General features: G+C 39.7%; 1 protein-coding gene across 1 annotated transcript; it reads right to left on the bottom strand.

The window, feature by feature from the left end:
- Positions 1 to 883: 883 nt before the first annotated feature.
- On the bottom strand, positions 884 to 22,545 carry LOC123732929 (CD5 antigen-like). The gene is made up of 8 exons (XM_045712249.2): positions 22,105 to 22,545; positions 11,189 to 11,218; positions 10,649 to 10,957; positions 10,161 to 10,190; positions 9,627 to 9,929; positions 8,894 to 9,199; positions 8,490 to 8,768; positions 884 to 1,658 (listed from the first exon to the last, which is right to left on the bottom strand). Exons 1-8 carry the CDS (start codon positions 22,409 to 22,411, stop codon positions 1,639 to 1,641), a joined length of 1,584 nt encoding a protein of 527 aa, XP_045568205.2. The 5' UTR covers positions 22,412 to 22,545; the 3' UTR covers positions 884 to 1,638.
- Positions 22,546 to 22,721: the final 176 nt, after the last annotated feature.

The following is a 22,721-nucleotide window of genomic DNA, read 5'->3' as shown; positions in this document are numbered from 1 at the left end:
TGTGTGTGTGTAGTGTTGTAACAATGGGAGTGTGTGTGTGTGTGTGTGTGTGTGTGTAGTGGTGTAACAATGGGAGTGTGTGTGTGTGTGTGTGTGGAGTGTTGTAACAATGGCAGTGTGTGTGTGTGTGTGTAGTGTTGTAACAATGGGAGTGTGTGTGTGTGTGTGTGTAGTGTTGTAACAATGGGAGTGTGTGTGTGTGTGTGTGTAGTGTTGTAACAATGGGAGTGTGTGTGTGTGTGTGTAGTGTTGTAACAATGGGAGTGTGTGTGTGTGTAGTGTTGTAACAATGGGAGTGTGTGTGTGTATGTGTGTGTGTGTGTGTAGTGTTGTAACAATGTCTGTGTGTGTGTGTGTGTGTGTGTAGTGTTGTATCAATGGGAGTGTGTGTGTGTAGTGTTGTAACAATGGGAGTGTGTGTGTGTGTAGTGTTGTATCAATGGGAGTGTGTGTGTGTGTGTGTGTGTAGTGTTGTAACAATGGGTGTGTTTGTGTGTGTAGTGTTGTAACAATGGGTGTGTGTGTGTGTAGTGTTGTAACAATGGCAGTGTGTGTGTGTGTGTGTGTGTAGTGTTGTAACAATGGCAGTGTGTGTGTGTGTAGTGTTGTAACAATGGCAGTGTGTGTGTGTGTGTAGTGTTGTAACAATGGCAGTGTGTGTGTGTGTAGTGTTGTAACAATGGGAGTCATGTCTGTCTGTCTGTCTGTCTGTCTGTCTGTCTGTCTGTCTGTCTGTCTGTCTGTCGAGAGGTCACTAAGGGTCAAGGTGCTGAGCTGGACCTCTGGGCTGAGCTGATGTCTGGTGTCACTGAGGGAATCATTAATGATCAATAACCCCTTGACCACTGGGAAATAAAAAACTGGAGGGGAAATCACACAAGACTGACAGCCTGGGAGTTTATTAAAAGCATTCAGTTGATTACATGGCAGTTTAGAGAACAACAGGTCTTTATCTGGAACATATCCACACAATCTAATGTATATCAGACCTGCACTAAATACTATACTTTCTCTGTAACACACAGATCATAAGAGAATAGCATCATGTTCTATATACTACTAACATCATAACAATCTGCATCATAATCAATATTACAACATTTATAATCAATAACATCATTATCTATATTCTACTAACAACATCATAACAATAATCTACATCATAATCAATATCATAACATTTATAATCAATAACATCATTATCTATATTCTACTAACAACATAACAATCTACATCATAATCAATAGCATAACATTTATAATCAATAACATCATTATCTATATACTACTAACAACAGAACAATCTACATCATAATCAATAGCATAACATTTATAATCAATAACATCATTATCTATATATTACTGACAACATAACATGGCAGGAACTGCCTACATTATTACGCATATTATTTGTTAATTATGGAAATTAAGATAAGCAGGACATTTTATTTATATATATTTTTTATAGCTGTAGAATAATGCTAATCGATGTGAGGGTGATGGAAATGCTTTTGTCTGCTGATCTGCTTCTGTTCTGTGTGTTTCACAGTGGGGTCTTTTCAAAGGATGGGTCCCAGTCTCTCAGGGGCCCTGGGATCCGGGGGGACGGGGGGGTCTGCCGGTCACTGGGATGACAACCCTACTTGGGATGGGGAGGGGCTTTAGAGGATGGAATAGTGGAGAACAATTGGAGGGTTACTTAGTAGCAATGCAAATATCATGGTACAGCTATATGAACACTCAATCACTATGGTACTTTTTAACAGTGAGTTTACAAACATATTTTGATAAATATAATTGAAAGTTGTGTCTCATTATGGTAAATGGTGAAATAAGTATAGCCAGTTATAATTGTAATGGCTTAGCTGATAATAAGAAAAGACGATCTGTATTTACCTGGTTGAAAGAGAAGGAATATAACATCTATTATTTACAGGAAACTCATTCAACCGTTTAAGATGAAGTTGCGTGGGAAAAGGACTGGGGGGGGGGGTGAAATATATTTCTCCCATAGGCAAAGAAATTCCAAAGAGGTGATATTAATTTACAGTCATTTTGGTAGATGGATGAAGGTAGATGGATCATTTTTTATATGTTATTGGGACATAAACAACAGGGCTTATTACAGTTTTCTCAGTCGCTTTGGTGCATTTCTTAGATCAAAAGTGCCATTCTTGATACTACTTGTACAAATTCCAAATCATCTAGTCACTTGTGCACATCATTAAAGCAATTTCTTATTCCTTTGAACAAATTGCAATTGCTTTTGTACATATTGCAATTGATAATGTACAAGTGTCAGCTTTTTTCCACATTTTCAATTACTCATGTCATGTTGATCAAAATATAGTAGATGGTTCTCTGTTGAATAGTCTTACCCCTCAAAACATCTAGGCATTAGTTCCTTGCATAAGCCATTACATGCACAATTGTTGAACTATTTGTCATAAACTGTCAAGCATAGTTTTACACATTTCTATTAGACCTTTTGTACAAAAACGTGAATTGATGAATGGTGCAGGTGAAATTGACCCTCACTCATGAAGGAATGTAAAGTGTTAGTTCAACCAACAATCAACCAGTTGTCTAAATTGCTCAAAGGTGCATCTCATGAAGAATCAATTGGCAAGCATATATAGACAGACCACAACACAGAGTTGCAATTTTCCAATAATGGATGGACCAGGAAACGAACAGGGTCAACAGCCAAGCAAACAATGCCATGAGACTCAGGGAAATACAAAGGACCATTATAGAAGACAACGATGTCTTTGAAAACATCCATACGGTTAGCATCTCAACCATCGACCGGGTGCTGCATAGAAACCAGACGAGTATGAAACAGCTGTACCGTGTACCATTCCAAAGGAATGAGGACAGAGTTAAGGAGCTACGGTACCAGTATGTACAGGTAAAACATATATCTATGTAACTACTTTACAGCAACATTTTATAGTGATACATAGTACAGTAAGCATAAACTGCACACATTTCCATTGCTGTGGAAGGAACATGCAATATATGTACATTTTATGTCACTCTTCCTTACCAAAACAAATTCAACTGTGTGTTCTGGGATATAGCGTATAATGGAGTTGGAATCAAGTGAACCCTCTCACAACTTTGTCTACGTGGATGAGGCTGGCTTCAACCTGACCAGATGCAGAAGGCGGGGTCGGAATATCATCGGTAACAGAGCTACTGTGGATTTGCCAGGCCAACGGAGAGGAAATATCACCATGTGTGCTGCTATTTCGGAGCATGGTGTCCTAACCCATATCCCCCTTATAGGGCCATACAACACCCAGCATCTACTCAACTTTTTAGAGACTCTCTACAGGGCTCTCATCCCTGATGATGAGAGGGGTCTGTTTAGACAGGATTTGCCAAAGTATGTGGTCATTTGTGATAATGTGAGTTTCCATCGATCAAACATCATAAGGCAATGGTTTGTGACCCACCCGAGGACGCTCATAGAATTCCTCCCACCTTATTCACCATTCCTTAACCCAATTGAGGAGTTCTTTTCAGCATAGAGGTGGAAGGTGTACGATCGTCAGCCACACACACAGATGACCCTGCTGGCTGCAATGGATGCAGCATGTGAGGACATCACAGTAGACGCCTGCAGAGGATGGATAAGGCATTCCAAAAGATTCTTTCCACGTTGCATTGGAAGGTAAAATATCCGGTGTGATGTGGATGAGAATATGTGGGCCGACAGACAGGAACGTCTGGATGTGTAGAGACAGCACTAGAACAGCGCTGCGGGCAAAGTGTTTCTTTCTAATTTCGTTTTTTTTCCCTTTGTGCCCCTTGGGTTGTCCAGTCTCTTTCAATCAATAACCCACATACAGTAATATGTAAATAGTACGGTTGAAATTGATATATGCCATAGAAGTGCAGCCTTGTGCATTTTCAATACAGTAACTGTCATCCAAACTGTAGCCTAAGTTTACATCAGGTAATACTGTCAAAGTACACAGTTCCATTGACAACATGCCTAAACATTTTGACGACCTTGTTCGTGAACAATGACTCAATGACTTATCATTCTGATGACACTGACATGATCATTGGCATGAATATTTACTTTTGAGAGATGTACTAAGGATTTTTAGTGACTGACTAGCTTTAGAAACACATCTATTGTATATTGCAGTTTGTACAAATTGTTCTGAGAAATGCACTTATTATTTTGCACATGTTAGGGATGATGTGAAAAATGCACCAAAGCGACTGAGAAACTGTAACCTATATAGTCCAAATAATGATGATCCAGGCTTCTTTGAAAATATATAGAATCATTTATCAACCGTACAAGCAACACAAGACTCTATTATTATGGTGTCAGATTATAATCCGGTTTTAAATATCTCTATGGAACGTTAAGGAAATCACACTGCAAACTATCACACTCATTCACTAAAGGAAATCACACTGCAAACTATCACCCTCATTCACTAAAGGAAATCACACTGCAAACTATTACCCTCATTCACTAAAGGAAATCACACTACAAACTATCACCCTCATTCACTAAAGGAAATCACACTGCAAACTATCACACTCATTCACTAAAGGAAATCACACTGCAAACTATCACCCTCATTCACTAAAGGAAATCACACTGCAAACTATTACCCTCATTCACTAAAGGAAATCACACTACAAACTATCACCCTCATTCACTAAAGGAAATCACACTACAAACTATCACCCTCATTCACTAAAGGAAATCACACTACAAACTATCACCCTCATTCACTAAAGGAAATCACACTACAAACTATCACCCTCATTCACTAAAGGAAATCACACTACAAACTATCACCCTCATTCACTAAAGGAAATCACACTACAAACTATCACCCTCATTCACTAAAGGAAATCACACTACAAACTATATATTGGAACTAGAGGATATATGGAGGTTTAATATCCTGACCTAGTGAGATATACATGGAGGAGGTTTAATATCCTGACCTAGTGAGATATACATGGAGGAGGTTTAATATCCTGACCTAGTGAGATACACATGGAGGAGGTTTAATATCCTGACCTAGTGAGATATACATGGAGGAGGTTTAATATCCTGACCTAGTGAGATATACATGGAGGAGGTTTAATATCCTGACCTAGTGAGATATACATGGAGGAGGTTTAATATCCTGACCTAGTGAGATATACATGGAGGAGGTTTAATATCCTGACCTAGTGAGATATACATGGAGGTTTATTATCCTGACCTAGTGAGATATACATGGAGGAGGTTTAATATCCTGACCTAGTGAGATATACATGGAGGAGGTTTAATATCCTGACCTAGTGAGATATACATGGAGGAGGTTTAATATCCTGACCTAGTGAGATATACATGGAGGTTTATTATCCTGACCTAGTGAGATATACATGGAGGAGGTTTAATATCCTGACCTAGTGAGATATACATGGAGGAGGTTTAATATCCTGACCTAGTGAGATATACACGGAGGAGGTTTAATATCCTGACCTAGTAAGATATACATGGAGGAAGTTTAATACCCTGACCTAGTGAGATATACATGGAGGAGGTTTAATATCCTGACCTAGTGAGATATACATGGAGGAGGTTTAATATCCTGACCTAGTGAGATATACATGGAGGAGGTTTAATATCCTGACCTAGTGAGATATACATGGAGGAGGTTTAATATCCTGACCTAGTGAGATATACATGGAGGAGGTTTAATATCCTGCCCTAGTGAGATACACATGGAGGAGGTTTAATATCCTGACCTAGTGAGATATACATGGAGGAGACTTAATCAAGCTAGTCGTCTTTACTACTTTCTTATGTCGTTCTCTCTGGCACCAAAAGATAAAATAGTGTTGATAGGGGACATATATTGGCATATATATTACTCTTACAGAATTTCCACGTGGGTGAGGATATTGGAAATTTTATCAAAGCCTATTGGATGATAACTTGTTTTTAACTAGAACAGAATCATTTATAACCTACTTTTTCAGACATAACATAGGTACAGCAGATCCCCTTATTGTATGGGACACTTTTAAATGTGCCTTCAGAGGCAATGCAATTCAGTAATCTCTAAAACAAAAGCAATTTAGGTCAAAATAGTCCATATTAACAAAGAAAATGGCAGGACTAACAGTACAGTTAGGTAGCAATAAGAACTGTCCCGTAGAGGCTCAGAGTAAGTTAAGAGGAAAAACAAAAAGAAATGGAGGAACTTATTCAAGAAAGATCCAGTGTAACATATTATAAAAAGCTTCACCATAGAATCCTACCAAAAATAATTTAATGAAGGCCAAAGTACAGAGGAGGAACTTCTTGATACATATAAAGCCTTTAAGTCCAGGAAAACTCCAGGGCTGGAGGCCATACCAGTGGAGGTTATAACAAACCTTTTTAGATCTACTCAGAGGACCGTTATTAGCATGTTTTAACCACTCCTATATAAATGGTAGATTATCAGACACGCAACAAGAAGGTCTGATTTCATTATTACTGAAACAGGATCCAAGTGGTAAATATAAAGATCCAGTCCATTTAAAAAATTGGAGGCCTCTTACACTTCAGTGCTGTGATGGAAAAAGATTCTAGCAAAATGTGTAGCGCAGAGAATTAAAAAGGTTTTGTCGGATATTATTCATCCTAATCAGACAGGTTTTTTTCATGGACGATACATTGGAGATAATATAAGACAAGTACTGGAAACAATAGAAAGCTATGAAGAATCTGGGAAACCAGGCCTGGGATTCATAGCTGACTTTGAAAAGGCTTTTGATAAAGTACGACTGGAATTTATATATAAATGCCTGGAATATTTACATTTTGGAGAATACTTATACAACAGGTTAAAGTTATGTATGGTAACCCTAGGTGTAAAATAGTAAATAATGGCTACTTCTCAGAAAGTATTATTAAACTGTCAGGAGGAGTAAAACAAGGTTGTCCAATATCGGCAAATCTATTTATTGTGGCCATCAAAATGTTAGCTATTAAAACCAGATCCAATAAAAATATCAAGGGGTTAGAAATCCAGGGCTTAAAAACAAAGGTGTCATTGTACACAGATGATTCATGTTCCTTTAAATCCACATTTTGGATCCCTCCACATCATCATAGAGGATCTAGATACTTTTTATAACCTCTCTGGATTACAACCAAATGATGATAAGAATACAACTTTTACATTACCGTGTAGTTTACCAATAAAATGGTCTGAGGGTGATGTTGACATACTCGGTATACATATCCAGAAAGAAACAAATGAACTCACTCTAATACATTTTAATAGATATTTAGCAAAAATAGATAAGATCTTGCTACCATGGAAAGGAAACGACCTGTATATTTGTGGAAAAATCACCCTGATTAACTCTTTAGTCATATCCCAGTTTACCCTGATGAACTCTTCAGTCATATCCCAGTTTACCCTGATTAACTCTTTAGTCATATCCCAGTTTACCCTGATTAACTCTTTAGTCATATCCCAGTTTACCCTGATTAACTCATTAGTCATATCCCAGTTTACCTATTTGCTTATGGTCTTGCCTACACGTGGCGACCTGTTTTTTAAATTAAATGAGAAAATAATATTCCATTTGATTTGTAATGGCAAGCCAGACAAAATTTAACAAGCCTATTTATATAATGAATATGAATTCAGAGGGCAGAAATGATTAACTATTAAAGCGTTAGACCTCTCACTAAAGGCTTCAGTCATACAAAAGTTATATTCAAATCCGTACTGGTTCTCTAGCAGATTAGTGAGAATGTCTCACCCCAGGTTCAGTTACCTGTGACGGTGAGAGGAACTCACTCTCAGAGGAGAAGTTATGAGGGAACATAAAACGTAGCTACTTATCTACTTGCCTCATTTACTGTAGATATGACAATAACATGACATGTAACAGTGGTATTGAGTAGAGACGTTCACTGAGATAACACTCAAATACAAAAGCATTCTGGGATATTTAAGTTGTATTTGATTCCTATTTGACTGAGTGATCTATTTTGCAAAGCAGACTGAAAAGCTAAACAGTCATTATGAGAGGTGCAGAGGAAGTTGTATGAATGAAGGAAATCAGTTCAATATAATTATAATATCTTGATATTTCCTGAGCAGATCCCTGTGAGTCCAGGAAGGAGATATAATACAAGGCCAAAAGAATGTGGGTATCTGTAGTGAGTTTTTCAAAAGAGGACACATGATTCTTACGCTCTACGCGCTTCAGCACTTGCTGGTTCTGTTCCATGTGCTTGTGTGGCCTTCCATTTTGCGGCTGAATCGCTGTTCCTCCTCGATGCGCCACGTTGAAAGTCACTGAGCTCTTCAGTAAGGCCATTCTACTGCCAATCTATGGAGATTGTACCGCTGTGTGCTTGATTTAATATACCTGTCAGCAACAGCTGTGCTGAAATAGCCAAATCCACCACTGCCCACATACTTTTGGCCATGTAGTGTACCTTGTAATTACCTGAGCAGATCACTGTGAATCCAGAAAGGCGACCAGACGTTCTGGAACACTCCCTCAGCGCAGACTCTGACCCATAACAGGAAACTCCATACACTCCAGTGGTGTTTCCAGGTAGAACTGAAACAGTGGAGCCACAACCCAGCTGTCTACACACTACTGCAGCTACATCCTCCTGGTCCCAGTCTTCAGCTCCCACAATCTTCCACTCTCCCTGGTCGTACCGCTCCACTCCACCAGCATAGCGACTGCCTCCTCCCACCAGCCTCACATCATCAGGCTCTGAGAAAAGAAAAGAGAGAGACAGTAATCTTACTATTTTCTCACTAAAACACACCTATATTGTCTCTCATATTCTTCACTCCAGGTGAGAAACAAAGTTGATTGAGAGAAAAACTGTTTCTTACCTGAGCAGGTGAGTCCAACAGCATTACCAGGTAGACAGGTGTTGTTTTCTCTGTCTGAGGTGTCACAGTCCAGGAGAAGGGACTCTTTGCCTTTACACTGGAACTCTTTATCCCAGGTCTGACCCTTACCTTCTCCATAGAGCCCCCCCTGTAGAGCTGCAGGAGCCCCACAGCCAAGCTCCCCACAGACTACCTCTGCATCTCGCCAGTCAAAGTCAGCTTCACACACTGAGGCCCAGGACTGATTGGACTTCACCTCCACTCTCCCAGAGCAGAGACCAGCTCCACCCACAAGCCGCACAGACTCTGGAGAAAAAGAGTTGGTTGAACATTCAATCAGTTTTGTTGATGACACTGTCAAGGACAAACACAAATATGTTGGATAAAATATTGTAGTTTGCTATGTTTGATACTGTAAGAGGTAGAAATGGGTTCTTAGTCACTCAGGATAGGGTTGGGAATAATGCAGGCAGGAGACAGGAATAAGTTCACTTCACTTTATAGAAAATAAACAGCTGGACATCCATCAGGCAGCTTCACTTCAGTACCATCTGAACTACAATGATCTGCCCATGAACATCTCCCATAAACCAATATGACAAACACAAATATAATGTTTAAATACATCTGACATCTCTCCCTCTATTTAAATGAAATAAAAACACATAAAACATGATACATGGTAATATTGTATAATGTATAAATAAATCTCTCAATATGACCAGTCTCTTACCTGAACAGGTCACATGATGATAATATCCACCATTACAGTTTTTACTTCCTTCATTTTTGTAACATTGTCCAATAGACTCATCTCCATATAAACTGCAGCTGACATATATTGTTCTTCCATCTTCGACCAGAGGTCCTCTAGATACATCTACAAAATTCCCACAGTCCAGCTCTCTACACACAACCTTAGCCTCTTTCATGCCCCACCACCCAGGACATAGACCGAACCACTCTCCTCTGGAGAAGACTTCCACTGTCCCAGAACAGGAAGTGGTCCCATTCACCAGTCTGACTGAGTCTTCAGCTGTAAACAGCAGAGAGGAAAACACAGTGGTGAGGACAGATGATGACAGTGATTCTGTTATTCTAACAGCAGTAGTGCTTTGTGGTTGACAAGTATTAGTAGTTCCATAAAACACTACTTGTTATTGGGGTTTACAATGGTTTGTATGGAAACATGAATCTCTCCATGTGGGATAATAAAGTTGACTAATATTGAACTGCTATAACCACTGTAGATTTATACTCTACCTACCTGGTGGACTGACGCTTTGAGCCTGGAGATCTGAGGAGAAAGAGAGAGAAAGAGACAGAGAGATAGAGAGAAACAAAGGAGAAAGGAATGAGTCAGAGGAAGAGAGAGACAGAGGTTAAATGAACATCAACATGACCTTTCATGATGTGATGGAGAAGACAGGCTTATCGTTGGTATGGTGCAACAACACCCATGTGTACACACATTCCCCTTCCAACTCTTTGCAGATTAGTTTATTTTTAATTAATACATTTGGTTTTGTCTGTTTTTTTTTTTCTTAATTTCAGAGGTCAGGGTCAAGCTGAGCTGAGCTGAACCAAAAGTGGAAGAGTGGAAAAGGTTACTGGTTATGATGACATCCCTGATGAGAAGTCAGATATTCAGTTAACTGCATGTTAGTCTGTCAGCCCACTCTCTTTTGAAAAGGATAAAACATTCTACATGCAAAATAATGTACAAATGTTTCTTGAATAATACATGTCTCTTACCTGAACAGATCACATAATGATAATTTCTACCATCACAGTAACCAGGTCCTCCTTCTCTGAAGCCACACTCTGTAATAGTAGACTCATGTCCCCTGCAACTCTTTATGGAGACTCCTCGTCTTCCGTCTTCAACCAGACCTCCTGTAGATACAGCTACAGCATCCCCACAGTGCAGCTCTCTACACACAACCATAACATCTCTCATGCTCCACCACCCAGTACATACACCTGACCACTCTCCTCTGTAGAAGACTTCCACTGTCCCAGAACAGGAAGTGGTCCCATTCACCAGTCTGACTGAGAGTTCAGCTGTAAACAGCAGAGAGGAAAACACAGTGGTGAGGACAGATGATGACAGTGATTCTGTTATTCTAACAGCAGTAGTGCTTTGTGGTTGACAAGTATTAGTAGTTCCATAAAACAGTACTTGTTATTGGGGTTTAGAATGGTTTGTATGGAAACATGAATTTTTCCATGTGGGATAATAAAGTTGACTAATATTGAACTGCTATAATCCCGGTAAATTTATACTCTACCTACCTGGTGGACTGACGCTTTGAGCCTGGAGATCTGAGGAGAAAGAGAGAGAAAGAGGAGAAAGAGAGAGAAAGAGACAGAGAGATAGAGAGAAACAAAGGAGAAAGGGATGAGTCAGAGGAAGAGAGAGACAGAGGTTAAATGAACATCAACATGACCTTTCATGATGTGATGGGGAAGACAGGCTTATCGTTGGTATGGTGCAACAACACCCATGTGTACACACATTCCCGTTCCATGGAAAGGTGAACCTCTCTTTGCAGATTGGTTTATATATCATTTAATACATTTGATTTCGTCTGTTTTTCAATCATTAGTTTCAGAGGTCAGTGTCAAGCTGAGCCGAACCAAGAGTGGAAAAGGTTACAGGTTATGATGACATCACTGGTGAGAAGTCAGTTCTGAAAAGATATTCAGATCACAGCATGTTAGTCTGTCAGCACTGTCTCTGTTAACATCTCCCTCTCTCTCCTCCCCTTCTCTCTCACTCTTCTTCCCTCTTCTTCTGTGTCCCATAGCCACTTGAAGTTGTTTGGGTGTGTAGAAATACAGTTAAACCTAGGGTATGGCTAAATGGGGTGTGTAGAAATACAGCTAAACCTAGGGTATGGCTAAATGGGGTGTGTAGAAATACAGCTAAACCTAGGGTATGGCTAAATGGGGTGTGTAGAAATACAGCTAAATGTAGGGTATGGCTAAATGGGGTGTGTATAAATACAGCTAAACCTAGGGTATGGCTAAATGGGGTGTGTAGAAATACAGCTAAACCTAGGGTATGGCTAAATGGGGTGTGTAGAAATACAGCTAAATGTAGGGTATGGCTAAATGGGGTGTGTATAAATACAGCTAAACCTAGGGTATGGCTAAATGGGGTGTGTAGAAATACAGATAAACCTAGGGTATGGCTAAATGGGGTGTGTAGAAATACTGCTCAACCTAGGGTATTGCTAAATGGGGTGTGTAGAAATTCCCACACCAGATAATTTACTGTACTTAAAAACTCTACAATACTATTTGGAGAAATGCAAAATTAACAAAAATGCCCCCAGACATTATCACTGCAATATTAGGTTTATATTAGGTTTAAAGGTCTGTGGAATGGAGTGTAGAATGTACTACTCAACCTCATCATATATAGGCTACATTGACACATTTAGTCTACTGTTGGAACAGTACAATGAAATAGATGTATAATACACACTTCAAAGGCCGACTTCAAATACCCACATCAATGTGAAAGACACCGGAGCATAAAACAGCTGAATGTGAATGTAAACTATGCCAGATAAATCCTGTATATGTATTGAAATAAAAGGCATCAAAATAATTAATTAGGCCATCAATCGACAAGGACGCATAACGACAAACTGACTCAACCTAAGAATAAAGATAGTCATGAAATACAAGATGAAAATCTACACCAATCATTCCTTTACTTGATATTGTTAAATAATGCTAGTATGTGAGAACAATACTTTTTGTAAACAAATTTTTCATTTTGGCGTTATAAGGTTGGTAGCAAGATGGAAAATCGTTGAGGAAATCTGTTGCAGCTCAAGTCGACTACAAAATCCACAATGCAATGCTCTCTGTATGGGCTGGCTGGCTGGTAGCTAAACGTATCTACACACAATAATACCAAAGACAATATCAGCATGTGAAGTAGCTAACTAGCTGTTAAATCACCTAAACGAACTGCACTATCAATTTAGGAGTCCACAATCTCACCATATTCAACCTACAGATTGATGTGCCTCACAGAGTGGATTCTAACGTTCGCAACTGCAGATATAGTTTTGAGGAGATGGGAAACGGTGCCTGTAAAACATCCATGGGCCGCATTGTGCATTCTGGGTGATTCTGGGACAAGGAGAGCACTCTTTCAAGGATTGAATGGGAGTCTATTGGGCACTAGCTCAAACACCCAACATTAGCATGAATGGTCAACAAGAACAGACGCCTCACAAGTCATCAACTGGCAGCTTCATGAAATAGTACCCACAAAACACCAGTCTCAACGTCAACAGTGAAAAGGCGACTCAAGGATGATGGCCTTCTGGGCAGAGTTTCTCTGTCCAGTGTCTGTGTTCTTTTGCCCATCTTAATCTTTTCTTTTAATTGGCCAGTCTGAGGTATGTATTTTTCTTTGCAACTCTGCCTAGATGGCCAGCATCCCGGAGTCGCCTCTTCACTGTTGACGTTGAGACTGGTGTTTTGGGGGTACTATTTAATGAAGCTGTCAGTTGAGGACTTGTGAGGTGTCTGTTTCTCAAACTAGACACTCTAATGTACTTGTCCTCTTGCTCGGTTGTGCACCGGGGCCTCCCACTCCTCTATCGGTTCTGGATAGAGACAGTTTGCGCTGTTCTGTGAAGGGAGTAGTACACAGCGTTGTACGAGATCTTCAGTTTCTTGGCAATTTCTCGCATGGAATAGCCTTCATTTCTCAGAACAAGAATAGACTGATGAGTTTCAGAAGAAAGTTCTTTGTTTTTTGCCATTTTGAGCCTGTAATCGAACCCACAAATGCTGACGCTCCAGATACTCAACAAGTCTAAAGATGGCCAGTTTTATTGCTTCTTTAATCAGAACAACAGTTTTCAACTGTGCTAACTTAACTTGTTATGGATAGGAGGCCGTATTTTCACGGCCGGATAAAAAACGTACCCGATTTAACCTGTTGGGGCTAGGGGGCAGTATTTGCACGGCCGGATAAAAAACGTACCCGATTTAATCTGGTTACTACTCCTGCCCAGTAACTAGAATATGCATATAATTATTGGCTTTGGATAGAAAGCACCCTAAAGTTTCTAAAACTGTTTGAATGGTGTCTGTGAGTATAACAGAACTCATTTGGCAGGCCAAAACCTGAGAAGATTCCTTACAGGAAGTGGCCTGTCTGACAATTTCTTTCCCTCCTTGATCATCTCTAACAAATACAGGGGATCTCTGGCATGACGTGACACTTCCTACGGCTCCCATGGGCTCTCAGAAGGCGTGAAAAAGCTGAACGATGTAATTCCATCCCCAGGCTGAAACACATTAGCGCGTTTGGCAAGTGCTCTATCAGAGGGCCATTAGACTGAGGCTCGTGCATGAGGGGATAGCATGCTTTTACTTTCACTCTCTTTGTACTAAAAAACGATTTCCCGGTCAGAATATTATCGCTTTTTTACGAGAAAAATGGCATAAAAATTGATTTTAAACAGCGGTTGACATGCTTCGAAGTACGGTAATGGAATATTTAGAATTTTTTTGTCGCGAAATGCGCCATGCTCGTCACCCTTATTTACCCTTTCGGATAGTGTCTTGAACGCACGAACAAAACGCCGCTATTTGGATATAACAATGGATTATTTGGGACCAAACCAACATTTGTTATTGAAGTAGAAGTCCTGGGAGTGCATTCTGACGAAGAACAGCAAAGGTAATAACATTTTTCTTATAGTAAATCTGACTTTGGTGAGTGCTAAACTTGCTGGGTGTCTAAATAGCTAGCCCTGTGATGCTGGGCTATCTACTGAGAATATTGCAAAATGTGCTTTCACCGAAAAGCTATTTTAAAATCGGACATATCGAGTGCATAGAGGAGTTCTGTATCTATAATTCTTAAAATAATTGTTATGTTTTTTGTGAACGTTTATCATGAGTAATTTAGTAAATTCACCGGCAGTGTTCGGTGGGAATGCTAGTCACATGCTAGTCACATGCTAATGTAAAAAGCTGGTTTTTGATATAAATATGAACTTGATTGAACAAAACATGCATTTATTGTATAACATAATGTCCTAGGGTTGTCATCTGATGAAGATCATCAAAGGTTAGTGCTGCATTTAGCTGTGGTTTGGGTTTATGTGACATTATATGCTAGCTTGAAAAATGGGTGTCTGATTATTATTATTATTATTATTATTATTTGAAGTTTTGCATTTTTGAGGTATTTGAATATCGCGCCACGGGATTACACTGGCTGTTGAGCCCATAGAGGGTAATATCCGAAAACTCCCATAGAGGTTAAAATCCGAAAACTTCAATTTTTCAAACATATGACTATTTTACACCATTTTAAAGACAAGACTCTCGTTAATCTAACCACACTGTCCGATTTCAAAAAGGCTTTACAACAAAAGCAAAACATTAGATTATGTCAGCAGAGTACCCAGCCAGAAATAATCAGACACCCATTTTTCAAGCTAGCATATAATGTCACATCAACCCAAACCACAGCTAAATGCAGCACTAACCTTTGATGATCTTCATTAGATGACAATCCTAGGACATTATGTTATACAATACATGCATGTTTTGTTCAATCAAGTTCATATTTATATCAAAAACCATCTTTTTACATTAGCATGTGACGTTCAGAACTAGCATACCCACCGCAAACTTCCGGTGAATTTACTAAATTACTCACGATAAACGTTCACAAAAAACATAATTATTTTAAGAATTATAGATACAGAACTCCTTTATGCAATCGCTATGTCCGATTTTAAAATAGCTTTTCGGTGAAAGCACATTTTGCAATATTCTGAGTAGATAGCCCAGCCATCACGGGCTAGCTATTTAGACACCCACCAAGTTTAGCCCTCACCAAAGTCAGATTTACTATAAGAAAAATTGGATTACCTTTGTTGTTCTTCGTCAGAATGCATTCCCAGGACTTCTACTTCAATAACAAATGTTGGTTTGGTTCAAAATAATCCATAGTTATGTTCAAATATCCTCTGTTTTGTTCGTGCGTTCAAGACACTATCCGAAGGGTAAAGAAGGGTGACGCGCCCGACGCGTTTCGTGACAAAAAAATTCTAAATATTCCATTACCGTACTTCGAAGCATGTCAACCGCTGTTTAAAACCTCTATGGGCTAGGCGGGACGTAATCGTCCCACCTACGTAACAGCCAGTGTAATCCAGTGGCGCGATTTTCAAATACCTTAAAAATCCTATTACTTCAATTTCTCAAACATATGACTATTTTACAGCTATTTAAAGACAAGACTCTCGTTAATCTAACCACACTGTCCGATTTCAAAAAGGCTTTACAACGAAAGCAAAACATTAGATTATGTCAGCAGAGTACCCAGCCAGAAATAATCAGACACCCATTTTTCAAGCTAGCATATAATGTCACAAAAACCCAGAAGACAGCTAAATGCAGCACTAACCTTTGATGATCTTCATCAGATGACAACCCTAGGACATTATGTTATACAATACATGCATGTTTTGTTCAATCAAGTTCATATTTATATCAAAAAACAGCTTTTTACATTAGCATGTGACGTTCAGAACTAGCATACCCCCCGCAAACTTCCGGCGAATTCACTAACAATTTACTAAATTACTCACGATAAACGTTCACAAAAAGCATAACAATTATTTTAAGAATTATAGATACAGAACTCCTCTATGCACTCGATATGTCCGATTTTAAAATACCTTTTTGGTGAAAGCACATTTTGCAATATTCTAAGTACATAGCCCAGCCATCACGGGCTAGCTATTTAGACACCCGGCAAGTTTAGCCTTCACCAAAATCAGATTTTATCCAGCCGTGTCATTATGATATTCTGACCTGTTTCAAGCCTTTTTTATGTTAAAGTCAGCAACATGATCTGCCATTATTTGCCAGTGCACTAGACAATTTGTCTTGGTTAGACATCTTATTAATTTATCTTACCCCAATTGTATCGAGTCTTTAGGCTAAAATAAGCAAAATTATCTGCAAAATGATCACACATTAATCATATCATGTATGCAGGTCACGTGTTGTTTTGAGCCAGCAGTAAAAACACACTGACAGGACTGTTCCTCGTATGGCCACTAGGTGGTAAACTTGTGTCACAGACGCATGACTAGAACAAGGATTCCCAAACTTGGTCCTCGGGACCCCAAGGGGTGCACTAGTGTATGCCTCCATCCAGGGGAGCAACTTTGGTTTTACATAACCTTAGAATGTTTTGGGGAATTGAAAGCTCATTTCCTACATTTCCAAACAATCTAATATGACCTATGACCCTTCTAGCAGTCTCTATTTACAACAACAATCTAATATGACCCATGACCCTTCTAGCCGTCTCTATACAGAACAACAATCTAATATGACCTATGACCCTTCTGGCCATCTCGATATAGAACAACAATCTAATATGACCCTTCTAGCCGTCTCTATATATAACAACAATCTAATATGACCTATGACCCTTCTAGCCATCTCTATATATAACAACAATCTAATATGACCCATGATCCTTCTAGCCATCTCTACATATAACAACAATCTAATATGACCCATGACCCTTCTAGCCATCTCTATATATAACAACAATCTAATATGACCCATGATCCTTCTAGGCGTCTCTACATAGAACAACAATCTAATGACCCATGACCCTTCTAGCACATAGAACAACAAAAAATAAGCTAAAATGCCCACAGTCATCAAGCTATGTAAGAGATCATTATTACATACTTTATGTTTAAGTGATTGATAAGACTGAACTAGATCAAAGGGTAATTCAATAATCAATATTGCGTTGCATCTTTAACCAGTAGTCTAACAAATGAACAACTCTTACAAATATAGGACAAAGACTTAAAGGAATACTTCAGGATGTTGGCAATGAGGCCCTTTATCTAAACTACCTTGATACTGGACACAGGGACATAGAAATGATATCCACAAGTTCATCTGACTCTGGGAAGTAGCAAAAGGGCCTTATCACCAAAATCCAGAAGTATCCCTTGAACTTTTGATTGTCTTTATTAAGACATCCTCTGTGTCAAATTAAATCCAGAACAGGATGCAGAGGAAAGATTTTTTATTTATTTTATATTTTGTTACTCTGTGTTTCAAAAATGTCCTTCAATTCTAAAGATGCTGGATGTATCTCACCGGAAAAAGCATCTGAGCGAACAAAACAGCGCCACTCTCAGTTTGTGTAGCGTATCGATCTGATGCTGTCTGGTCAGAAAGAGTATGACATTGTTGTCGACCATAGCATTGAATGCAAGAGAAGCCAACGAGCATTTGGCCTCCCTTTATAAAAAATTAATAAATTAATAGCCAATCAGCGTTGAGCTAAACTGAGTGAGCTCAGCTGTGAATGGTCCTGGCTCAACAACAAAAAAAGTGTCAAGGGAAGCAAGTTTGGATTTGGCTTCAGACCAATCACATCACAAGCCAAAACGTCATTAATGACAGAAAAAAATTGAATGCATCTTGTTGTGTTGTTGTCTAGCGAGCTAATATCGTCCCTTTACTAAATTAGCCATAGATGGAGATAGGGATTTGGACTTGAGTTTTACTTAATTCTCCATACAGGCCAATGATTATAACAGCGATTCTGATCCAACCATAAATTCATCAATTGGCTGAGAGGATGGAAGTTCAACATGTAGATAGATGTAGTATGCTAATGTTAACTAGCCCATGAAAGGAAGTTGGGCTAGCGAGAAAGCATTTTAGATAGCCTAGGACAACAACAACTAAAATCGTGTACTGTATGATAGAGTCATAGACCGTGTATGACACATGAAAGAGGATGGCATTGGATGGCATTGGACTAAATCATTTTCGGAACTGTTTAGTTGTCACTGTATTAGACTAAGCAGAGGTGATTTGATGATGTTGAAATGTTAAAGTGTAAATGGTGCTGGAATAGTGGAGGCAGATCCTGTTTTCTTTGTGACTTGCGGTATCTCTGTGGTTCTAAATCAATAGTTGTTTAGTAGTCAGAAAATGTCAGAAACATTACCTTGCATTACCCCATGCTGTAGGTCATGTAACTGTTTGTTACATGTAATATGTTGTGTGGACTTCACAGGACAGATGTTGCTCTCTGGTTTTGTGATGAAACAATGGTGACAAATTTCTTCTGCCGCAGTGTCTTCTTACTGTCTCGGCCTTTAGGCTTATATATCACGTTCGCAAGGCATATAAACTAACAGGTTATAGAGCAAACAACGCAATTATCACAATACATTTTTTTCTGGATTGGCTTCCCCAGAGATTTTACCCAGAACCCACTACTGCTAACAGGGCCGCCTGGACGACAGACCCCCACCAGTCTAGTACATAACTCAACTCACTCCCTGACCCCTACCAGTCTAGTATATAACTCAACTCTCTCCCCGACCCCTACCAGTCTAGTACATAACTCAACTCACTCCCCGACCCCTACCAGTCTAGTATATAACTCAACTCACTCCCCGACCCCTACCAGTCTAGTATATAACTCAACTCACTCCCCGACCCCTACCAGTCTAGTACATAACTCAACTCACTCCCCGACCCCCACTGGTCTAGTACATAACTCAACTCACTCCCCGACCCCTACCAGTCTAGTACATAACTCAACTCACTCCCCGACCCCTACCAGTCTAGTACATAACTCAACTCACTGTCCAACCCGTAGCAGTCTAGTACATAACTCATCTCACTCCCTGACCCCCACCAGTCTAGTACATAACTCAACTCACTCCCCGACCCCCACCAGTCTAGTACATAACTCAACTCTCTCCCTGACCCCCACCAGTCTAGTACATAACTCAACTCTCTCCCTGACCCCCACCAGTCTAGTACATAACTCAACTCTCTCACTGACCCCCACCAGTCTAGTACATAACTCAACTCTCTCCCCGACCCCCACCAGTCTAGTACATAACTCAACTCTCTCCCTGACCCCCACCAGTCCAGTACATAACTCAACTCTCTATCTGACCCCCACCAGTCTAGTATATAACTCAACTCTCTCCCTGACCCCCACCAGTCTAGTACATAACTCAACTCACTCCCCGACCCCTACCAGTCTAGTACATAACTCAACTCTCTCCCTGACCCCCACCAGTCTAGTACATAACTCAACTCACTCCCCGACCCCTACCAGTCTAGTACATAACTCAACTCACTCCCCAACCTCCACCAGTCCAGTGGTGTAAAGTACTTAAGTAAAATTAATTTAAAGTACTTCTTAAGTCGTTTTTTGGGGTATCTGTACTTTACTATGCATATTTTTGCCAACTTTTACTTTTACTTCACTACCTTCCTGAAGTACTTTTTACTCCATACATTTTTCTTGACTGCCAAAAGTATTCGTTACATTTTTAAAGGAAAATGGTCTAATTCACACACTTATCAAGATAACATCTCTGGTCATCCCTTATGCCTCTGATCTGGCAGAACACAAACACTCACTAAACACAAATGCTTAATTTGTAAATTATGTCTGAGTGTTGGAGCTTGCACCGGGCTGTCAAATTTCTTTTTAACTAGAAAATTGTGACGTCTGCTTTGCTTAAAATTAAGATTTTGAAATGGTTTATACTTTTACATTTGATACTTAAGTTCATTTTAACAATTCCATTTACTTTTGATACTTAATAAGTATATTTAAATCCAAATACTTTTAGACTTTAAATCAAGTAATATTTTACTGTGTCATTTTCTATTAAGGTATCTTTACTTTTACTGAAGTATGACAATTGAGTACTTTCTCCACTGCTGCACGAGTCTTAACTCAACTCTCTCCCCGACCCCCACCTGTCTAGTACATAACTCAACTCTCTCCCTGACCCCCACCAGTCTAGAACATAACTCAACTCTCTCTCCAACACAATTTCCTTCCCACCTTTTATTGATGTTTTTATCCCAAGAGAAAGGTTTGGAAACACCTACACATACATTAACACAAACAACACAATTAATCTCATATGACCTAGTAGTACTGTAGAGCTCTTAACTTCCACACAATATAGCTGGGTCTCCCTGTCCTGTCCCTATGTGTCCACTGCCCTGCCGTACCCCAACCCAACACATCCCACTCAGCTTTAGGGTTTTAGTGAAGCATTCATTATTGGTTTCAGGTGTGTTAGGTCAAGGCCAGAGGGACAATCCACAGGACAGCAGACCACCAGGGCAGGACTGAACAACCCAACAGCTATTGAAAACATGAAGTGGGCATGTTTTAAATAGAGACTCCTTTTGTTGCACAGTATTCCATATAAGGCATCCAGACATTATTAAAGTTGTCTAATATACCCTTTTATTATAGGACACATTATGTGAAGCGTTGCTGCCCTTTGAGCAGTTTCCTGAGTTTTTCAAAACAGATCAGTCTGCTGTGTAGCATGGTGCGTACTGGCGGCAGAGAAGTCTGGCGCAGGAGAGCGAAAACTGATTTACAACGGTGTTTGTTTAAAACAAATCAACTTGATTTTCTGGGTAAGAAAAATGAACTAAAAACAAGTAAATACGTTTTCTGGGTAAGAAAAATTAACTAATGTCACGTCCTGACCAGTGTAAGAGGTCATTTTCTATAGTAGAGGGGTCAGGGCGTGCCAGGGGGTGTTTGGTTGACAGTCTGGGTTGTTATTTCTATGTTTTGGGTTCTAGGTTTTCTGTTTCTATGTCGGGTTTTGTTTGGGTTGATCTCCAATTGGAGGCAGCTGCTTCTTATTGCTTCTGATTGGAGACCATATTTATGTAGGGGGTTTTCCAATTGTATGCCGTGGGTTGTTAATTTTGTGAGTAGTGAATGCCTGCTCTGCGTCACGGCTTTATTGTTTTCGTATTTTCAAGTTTATTGTATATGGCATTTATTTTCACGATGAAATAAAAGATGTGGAACTACGATCATGCTGCGTATTGGTCCGATCCTTCTGAAAGCCCAGACAACTAAAAACAAGTAAATACGTTTTCTGGGTAAGTGAGAGTGACTCAAAACAAGTAAATATGTTTTCTGGGTAAGTGAGAATGACTCAAAACAAGTAAATATGTTTTCTGGGTAAGTGAAAGTGACTCAATACAAGTAAATATGTTTTCTGGGTAAGTGAGAGTGACTCAAAACAAGTCATTTTAACTTTGTAACTCTAGGAAATATGTAATTTTTTTTGCATTGTGGCAACTCTTATTACCTGAATTCTGTGTCTTCACCTCCTCCAGTTGACTTTGCGTGACAGCCTCACTCTTTTCCACTCTTTTTTCCACTCTCTGTTCCACCACCATGTCTCTCAGCGCTCTCAGCTCAGCCCAGAGGTCCGGCTCAGAGTCTCTCTGTCCATCTGTCTTTCCGTCTGCTGGTGTTTTGACCTCGAATTCTGTCTTGAAATCTACAGCTTTAGCTTTAGTGACCTCTACACCTTGACCTTTGGTGACCCCTACCCCAGACAGACAGAGGAGCAACAGCAGAGGAACGACAGAGACAGACTTCTGCATCTTCATATCACAATCACAGCTTGCTAATGGAACTGGAGGTTTGAATATTGCTTACTCTTATATACACACTGATTCAGAAATCACCCATCCCCCTAGTCATGTTGCAACAGTAACCTAGTCAAGCCTCACTCCTCCTCCTCACCCCTCACCACTTGGTTGCTTCCCACTTAATGAATCATCCCACATTTCATCAGGATCTTTGGGTAAATAAAACTCCTGTTCACTTCTCAATCACTGGGACGACACACATGATCATAACCAGTTCAGACCAAGGAGTGGTCCAGAATAAGGGGAGGGGTCTGAGGAGGAGGAATAA

The sequence above is a fragment of the Salmo salar genome, chromosome 08, assembly GCF_965601325.2.
Source record: "Salmo salar chromosome 08, fSalSal1, whole genome shotgun sequence".
In the NCBI taxonomy this organism is placed as follows: domain Eukaryota; kingdom Metazoa; phylum Chordata; class Actinopteri; order Salmoniformes; family Salmonidae; genus Salmo; species Salmo salar.
Note: the sequence above shows the minus strand (reverse complement) of the source record. Positions and strands in the feature narration are given on the sequence as shown.

Coding starts and splice junctions, on each gene's coding strand:
- LOC123732929 (XM_045712249.2), bottom strand. CDS start 22,411: ATGAAGATGCAGAAGTCTGTCTCTGTCGTTCCTCTGCTGTTGCTCCTC. Junction 11,219..22,104: donor GGTGAAGACACAGAATTCAG/GTAATAAGAGTT, acceptor CTTTCTCCTCAG/ATCTCCAGGCTCAAAGCGTC. Junction 10,191..10,648: donor TCATTATGTGATCTGTTCAG/GTAAGAGACATG, acceptor CTTTCTCCTCAG/ATCTCCAGGCTCAAAGCGTC.